General features: G+C 39.2%; 1 protein-coding gene across 5 annotated transcripts; it reads right to left on the bottom strand.

Moving 5' to 3' along the window:
• Positions 1–818: 818 nt before the first annotated feature.
• Positions 819–7,187, bottom strand: LOC109242187 (DENN domain and WD repeat-containing protein SCD1-like). Of its 5 annotated transcripts, XM_019409035.1 has the most exons (4): positions 6,311–7,187; positions 6,145–6,186; positions 4,944–5,137; positions 821–1,091 (listed from the first exon to the last, which is right to left on the bottom strand). In XM_019409035.1, exons 1-4 carry the CDS (start codon positions 6,315–6,317, stop codon positions 996–998), a joined length of 339 nt encoding a protein of 112 aa, XP_019264580.1. In that variant the 5' UTR covers positions 6,318–7,187; the 3' UTR covers positions 821–995. The 5 variants fall into 5 exon arrangements, with proteins under 5 accessions (XP_019264579.1, XP_019264580.1, XP_019264582.1 ...); XM_019409034.1 differs by lacking the exons at positions 6,145–6,186; positions 6,311–7,187 and adding an exon at positions 5,402–6,138 and having other exon boundaries at positions 819–1,091; XM_019409037.1 differs by lacking the exons at positions 6,145–6,186; positions 6,311–7,187 and adding an exon at positions 5,225–6,138 and having other exon boundaries at positions 822–1,091.
• Between the last annotated feature and the right edge of the window lie 250 nt (positions 7,188–7,437).

The raw sequence follows: 7,437 nt of genomic DNA, 5'->3' as shown, positions 1-7,437 counted from the left end.
TATATATATATAAACTATACATACATATGTATAAGGCAATATATAGTATATAAGGCATAAATAATAATATATACACATAATACACCCTTATATATACATAATATACATACTATATATATTTATATAGCTATATATAAGCAATTTATATTAGTATATACATATATAGTTTACAAGAAAGTGTCTTAGATAAAAAAAATTTAAAAAAAAAAAGCGCGGAACGAAAAAAGCCCATTAGGCCCGTATAGGCCCGCGAGCCCGGCCCATTTAGCCCGGGAGCATGTGGGCTTAGGACCGCCATGGGCCGGTTCCACACATTGGGACCCGTGAAGCCCGGGACCGTTTGGCCTGGGACCGCCAAGCCTGGCCCGCCTAAAACCCAGACCCATTTGGCCCAGCCCGTTTAGGCCCGTTTGGCCCAGGTCCGGCCCACAATACAGCCTTAGGCTAACCAAGCCGCCAACACCACCTGTGGCTCCAAAGCCATGATGGTTCATTTCTTCATTATATTAGTATATTCTTTCGGTAGTTTACCCTTGAGAACATGCTTGTTGCTTTATGGCATTTAATAATTTGTATCGAATTAAACACTAAGCCTACCTTAACAAAAAAGTAGTTTAATGTTATAGGACAAAGCAAAAGAAAGATGCTCGACTTTAAATGCCATAAAAAAATCACAGAAATAGTTCTTTGTAAAAGCATATAAAGATGCCCCTATAAATTGATCGAGCTAAGATTTTTGAAAGAAACATCTCTGAAACAGATTTTATAACTCAACAAACGTTCAAGAATATACGAGCTTGTAACAATTAATACAAAGATATATGGGCAACGCATGTATATAGAGGCTAACTGAACAAAATAGAGCAAACTTGTACATATAATCCTCTAGCAAATGCGACAGTCGCCCTTATCATGTGAGACGGAGGTCACCAACCCAACCACAGGCCTTCGTGATCATCCATTGAAACCGTCGAGGCAAGTACAATTATGAAAACCTAGATGTCTATCGTAGCATCCCATAGTCGAAGCAACCCATTCCGTCCACCACTATAAATCCTTTTCCTTTCAAGGTCAGAGGCCACACATCGTACATGAAGATAAATGATGATGGCATCAAAACTTGGAGAAAATGTTACATTATCTAATACTACTGCTAATCTTTTGCAAAGCAGCAACGCAAGGCAAGAAATTTTTTTAGAAGAGAAACTAAAACAGGAAAACTGGAATAGTGGAGACTTAAGTTGTCATTTCTGACAGGGCAAGGCTAGGGTTGGTCAACTGAGCAAACAAGGCGCATGATGGAAGCCAAAATGATTTTGGCAAAACGCAAGCCGCTAACCTTCTTTTTCCTAACATATCAATGATAATTTTACTAAACAAAGAAGCACCCTTCTCTATGGAGACTATCAATGATAATTTTACTAAACAAAGAAGCACCCTTCTGCATGAAGACCCCCATCTGACCTCTTTCAAAATCAAGAGAAGCCTTATGAAAGAGATGATGCAGGATACATACAAAATACAGGTCTAATACTTTACTAAGCAACCAAACCTGTATTTTGTATGCTGCATCTTCTCTTTCATAAGAGGAGAAGAAAAGGAACCAGATGTGTTTCCTTACAAGTTGTACCACACACTATGAAGGAAACGATTGCTAGAGTTGACGAAAGAAGACTAACTATCCCCCCCCCCCTCCCCCCCCCCCCCCCATCCTCAAACCCTCTTAACCCAAATGCAGCATAAACAAAGAGCAGGGGGCAATGAAGAAATCATTATTTTAAAGAACCAGTTGGGTTAAAGATATATCTGCATGTAATAGAGCAAGAGTGATCACAGGTCAAAGTGAAGCTTACATAGTGTCATATGATAAAGTAAACAAGTACAGGGCGGTACTGATCAAACTAATATTTCACAAGCATGTGTAAGCATACATTGAGACTTGAGTACATATGTTGAACTGCTGAAGAAAGTGAAATTATCAATATTCTTGGGATTACTTGGCCAAAGAAGATAGGTGCAAAGTGTAGTTGTTCAAAATGTTTCTAAATTGTTTATTCTCATCGCATTTCAGAGGTCACCACAGCGAACATACATGTCACTGTAATTCTCATTTACACCAAAGAAATTAATCATCTGTATTATTTGCTCCTATTCATTTTCAAAGATCACAATGCAACAACCCCCAAGTATCGTTCTTTCATGTGAAAAGTTCAGTTGTTGAAAAGCTCTCTAACTTGTTCATTCCCATCGCATGTCATGTCTTTGCTACCACAGTGAATCATATTCATTTTCAAGGATCACCATGCAACAACCCCCAAGTACCCTTCTATCATAGAAAGAACACCGGGAGACCGTAGGAGAGGACATTGTTAATGCCATATTACAATTTTTGATAATGGTAAACTGCTGAGAGAGGTCAATTGTACCACAATCACTTTGGTGCCTGAAGTCTCTAATCCCACTTATGCTAAAGATTTTAGACCAATAGCATGTTGTACCTCTGTCTACAAGATAATTGCAAAGTTGTTAACTGCCAAACTAAAGACTGGTTGATTATTTGGTAGGGCCATCCCAGTCTGCATTCATTGAAGGTAGGAATTTCCTGGACAATGTGATTATTGCTCATGAGCTTGTCAAAGGATATGCAAAAAAAGGGTGTCACCTATGTCTAGTGAAGGTGGATTTCATACAGGCATATGATTCTCTGGATTGGGACTTCCTGACACTGGTTCTACTGGAATTTGGAATTGCTCAAAAGATGACAAATCTGATCATGACTTGTGTATCTACAGTCAGCCGCTCACTAAAGTTGAATAGTGGATTAACTCCAACATTTCATGCTAAGAGGGGTTGAGACAAGGGGACCCCATGTCCCCATATATATTTATCTTGGCTATGGAATATCTAAATAGGTCCTTGAAGCAACTCAGACACAATCCTAATTTCAATTATCACCCCACGTGTGCAAACAGGGGATTAGCACACATTTGCTTGACTAATGACCTATTAATGTGTTGTAGGGCTGATAAGATTTCTATTTCCCTAATGATGCAAGCATTTAATGCAAGACATGCACTTCTCTATGGGCAGAGGCGGATCTAGGATTTCTAGTACATGGGTACACTACTAAAAAATGGAGAAAAAGAAGTATCTAGTGGGAATTGATCCCTAAACCTCTTGGTAAATAACTCAACCTTCAACCAAGTGCACCATTCAGCCTTCTTGGAGCATGGGTGCCAAAAGTTAATATTATATCAATTTTATTAAATATGTACATAAAATATCTAATTTTACAGAGAGACCAAGGGTTCACGTGCCCCATTATTAAACCTATAAATCCACCCCTGTCTATGGGAGAGATGCCATTCAAATACCTGGGGATTCCATTGTCTTCAAGGAAACTTACTATCCATCAATGCCTTCCTTTAGTTGAAAAGATAATTACAATTGTTAAATGCTGGACCACCAAGTTTCTATCCTACAGTGGAAGAGTACAGCTCATAAAAAGTGTACTGTTTGTGATGCGGACATATTGGGCCCAGGTGTTCCAATTGCCTAAGAAGATCTTGAATATGGTGACAAATGTTTCCAGAAATTTCCTGTGGACTGGTAGCAATGAATCCTCAAGAAGAGCTCTAGTAGCCTGGAACACTGTATGCATGCCTAAAGTTGCAGGAGGATTGAATATATTGGACTTCTTTACCTGGAATAAAGCTGCAATTTGCAAGCTATTAACAGTTGGTAAAAAGAAAGAAAATTATGGGTGCACTGGATTCATAGCATCTACATAAAGGAAAGAGATCTGGACAGCATGCCTACCCCAAGTCAAGCTAGCTGGTTAGTTAGGATGGTCTTTAAGGCAAGGAAATGGCCGACTGACTGACTCAATCTGGAAATCTACTAGACAGCCTTCAAGCATTTGAGGAAAGAGGGAAGTTTAGTATTAAGAAGGCCTATCAATCCTTCATACCTCAACTTCAGAAAGTTTTCTGGAAAAGCTTGGTCCTAGCCAAAGGAATAGTTCCTAGACACCAATTCGTTCTATGGTTGACAGTTCATAAGAAGTTGTCCACTGTGGATAGACTTCACAAATGGGGGATTCAGGTGGTGCAGGAATGGGTCTTGTATAATACAACTGCAGTGGAGACATTGGAGCACCTATTCTTTGACTGTGACTACTCAAATTTCATATGGAGTACATTGCTACACTGGGTAGGGGAGAAGAGATCAATCAGGAAGAGGAAGTAAAATGGGCAGCCAAGAGAACCAATAACTCCAGAGCAAGAGCAGGCATCATTGGATTCCTCTTTGCAGCAAGTGTATATCAAATCTGGTCTGAGAGGTGCAAGAAGATTCAGCAATCAACGAAGAGAAAGCAGGCAGCTGATAAAGGAAATTACACTACAGCTACATACTTACGGGCAGAAAATTTGCTGGTGGCATCAGCAGCAGCTGAATTGTCTGAATAGTTACCCAGTATAACACTAAAATGTAGAGATTGTTATCATTGATAGTTCCAGTAGTATATTGGATAGTGGACAGATAGAATAGTTGCTAGATGTATGAACACTGAGAACTGACTCATGAGTCCAATGAGTCACTTGTACATATTGACATACTTGGTTAAATAAAAAATTTAAGTTTAACCCAAAAAAAAATAAAAAAATTCAAGGATTACAAGTCCCAGCAACCTACATGAAGGGCAAACGAGATTACATGGATCAAAAACTAAAGATGAACAGCATGCTTAGCTGGTGATTAATATCACTAGCTAGCAGTTCTTGTGGCTGAGAAGTCAAGAATTGGACTCTTGCCTTCCTAGTAAGGCTTAATAGTGCAAACAACTGAACACATTCTCTCTCCTAGAAGGGAATTAATGATGCAAAAAACACGTATAAATTTGGTGACATAAAAAGGTTCAGGATTGGTACAAAAAAACACACCATTGCAGCTGTTTTCTGAGGTGTTCTGTAGAGCTGCAATCCAGCCATCTTTGAACCAGCACTGGAGAAGCCACCTAGTCTCTCTTGAGGACGGTGAAAGTCGGCTGCCCCTACTCCTAACCAGTGTTCCCCAGCATCAATGGACAATATTGAAGCAGTATGGATAGTAACCTTCTTAATGCACCTTATGCCACCTACATATACAAAAAAAAAAACAGCCTTAGTAAGTCAATCAACCAGTTTATCATCCAATCATCCTTGTGGACGAGAAGAAAGTTTACCAATGTCAACCATATCAACCATCACACCAAACATCACCTTTCCAGCAAAGCAAGAAGCATATTGTTCATAAAATATTGTATGATTGTATCACTTGACAGATTCCAAAACTAATAGCACATCTGACAATCAATATTAGCTATGGCATCCAGAAAAGAAGTAAAACCCCATCTCCTTACAGAGGAATCTGAAGTCAGGTTGCTCAAAGGGACATGTAAGATCTGATGTGTTAACCATGACACTTCACCGTCAGTTCCAATTCATGGAGCAAGAATTCTCAGGAAGCTCTGGCTGACTAAAATATCAAACTTGTGGCATTACAAGACCATATTAAATTGGTGATAGGCTTTTGTTGATCTGATAAGAAAAAATTCATCACGGGTTGATTAAGATTATTTTATGAATTCAGTTCTTTAAACTTATGGTTATTTTCATGCTTCCCAACTTTAGGATGTCACAATAAGCTTGAACAATTTCATAAATCAAATTGGACATAGAGAGTTCTGATTCTTTTGATAATAATAAATAAAAGAAAAGGTCAGGCACAGCTGTACTATCATTAATATTACAGTGGAAAAACCTCACATTTGAAAGAGACATGCCATTAATCACTTACAACATATTAGCATCTAATACACAAGTACAGAACAGGGAATAAACCAGCTAAAGCGCAACTCGCAATGCAAAAAGTGATGGGTGATCTATCTGAACAATTTGATTTTCCAAAAGCCATCAGGGAGTCAGATGTTTTTTTACGAGTATTTAGGAATAAGGGAAAAAAAGAGTCACTATGATGAAATAAACTACAATGGATGGATTCACATGCAATTCAACATTTTCCCTGTTATGGGACACTGCATGCCAATTGTCCATTTTACCAGGGAGAGTGAATCATTCAGAGGAATTAAACAATCAATCTTACCATCATCATTTTCCCAAAACCCCAGGAGATCATCACTTGAACCTGAGAACATTTTTGTAATGTAAAACATAGCATTCAAGATTTTACAATCAACAACACTGATGAAAAATAAAAATACCCTGAGAAAATAAAAGAAAATTCGCAAACAGAATACTGCTTTATTTACTGGTCATGGCCTGTTATTATCCCTTTGTCCGATGAAGAATGCTCCACACATAGAATTGGACCAGCATGGCACACTGGCACTGCATCACATTGTCCGCTAGAAACAGACCAGATTCGTGCCGTCCAATCATCACTACCTGTTACCACCGTGTCTCCCACCATCCTAATTGATCTGTTTCAAACTACACGTTCCATTAATCATCATACAGACGTGGCATAGAAGGAAAAAGATAAAAACTCTTAACGTGAGTCATGCCATAAGTTCCTCCTATCTGCAGAATCTTCACCAGAAATATGAGCTAATTTGGACGAGCACAGCGCCCCCTTAAACTGATCTGTTTCGTTTGGACTTTGGACTGCTGTGAGTAATGATGCATCACACAAGCCAATTACGTCAATGATGCAGAAGATACAGACCACCTTTTCCTCCACTGCCTTATAGCATCTCAGTTATGGCATCTGTTACATTGCCAATTCAACAGAAAACAAGTGATGCCATATAGGATGCAATCAATATTCCATGTAACACAATCCTTAATTTTGTTCTTTGGGTGCAGCAAAAAGGATCACACAAACTTCAGAACACTCCGCAGGAGATAACTCACATGCTTTTCCTCAAACTAACATCTCTTCATACTCCCCCATAATCATATTATTACTCGATCACTTACCCTTCCTAAATCTGAACTTACCCCACGACGTGGAGTTTACTTCATTCCACAACTAGACCACACAAAAAGATCCTTCAACACACCCATAACTCGGGGCTACATATCAAACCAAGATGAAAATCAAACACCAGATAGTTCTTGCTACCCCAAAGAAGACCCTTCTCGTCTCATTCAAATCAGATGAACACATCTCGCAGTCACATCACACTCATCACGTAACTATCCAGTCATCACTTCCCTTAATAGGGGCACTATCGAACATATAAATCCAAAAACACGCCCACACAATCAGCACCTCAGTGCTCAAGCTTTAGGCAAAACCCGGCCTCAAGTCCTCCAGACTGGCCCAACATCATTGCACAGAAATCACATCTCGCCCCTCAATTCGGGAAATCACAAGTCGTCGATGCACAGCTGATACCGAGCGCTCATGTGCGTATACGAACATGTGGAAAGA

Source organism: Nicotiana attenuata, unplaced genomic scaffold, assembly GCF_001879085.1.
Source record: "Nicotiana attenuata strain UT unplaced genomic scaffold, NIATTr2, whole genome shotgun sequence".
Taxonomy (NCBI): Eukaryota; Viridiplantae; Streptophyta; class Magnoliopsida; order Solanales; family Solanaceae; genus Nicotiana; species Nicotiana attenuata.
The sequence above is the reverse complement of the archived record's forward strand: the minus strand, read 5'-3'. Positions and strand labels throughout refer to the sequence as shown.

Bases quoted from the DNA above. Each gene is read 5' to 3' on its own strand.
- LOC109242187 (XM_019409033.1), bottom strand. From the start codon at position 6,214: ATGTTTTACATTACAAAAATGTTCTCAGGTTCAAGTGATGATCTCCTG. The intron at 5,138-6,144 runs GTAAGATTGATT...TTGTATATGTAG, and splicing joins GTTTTGGGAAAATGATGATG to GTGGCATAAGGTGCATTAAG. The intron at 1,092-4,943 runs GTGTGTTTTTTT...ATTTATCTTCAT, and splicing joins CTCAGAAAACAGCTGCAATG to GTACGATGTGTGGCCTCTGA.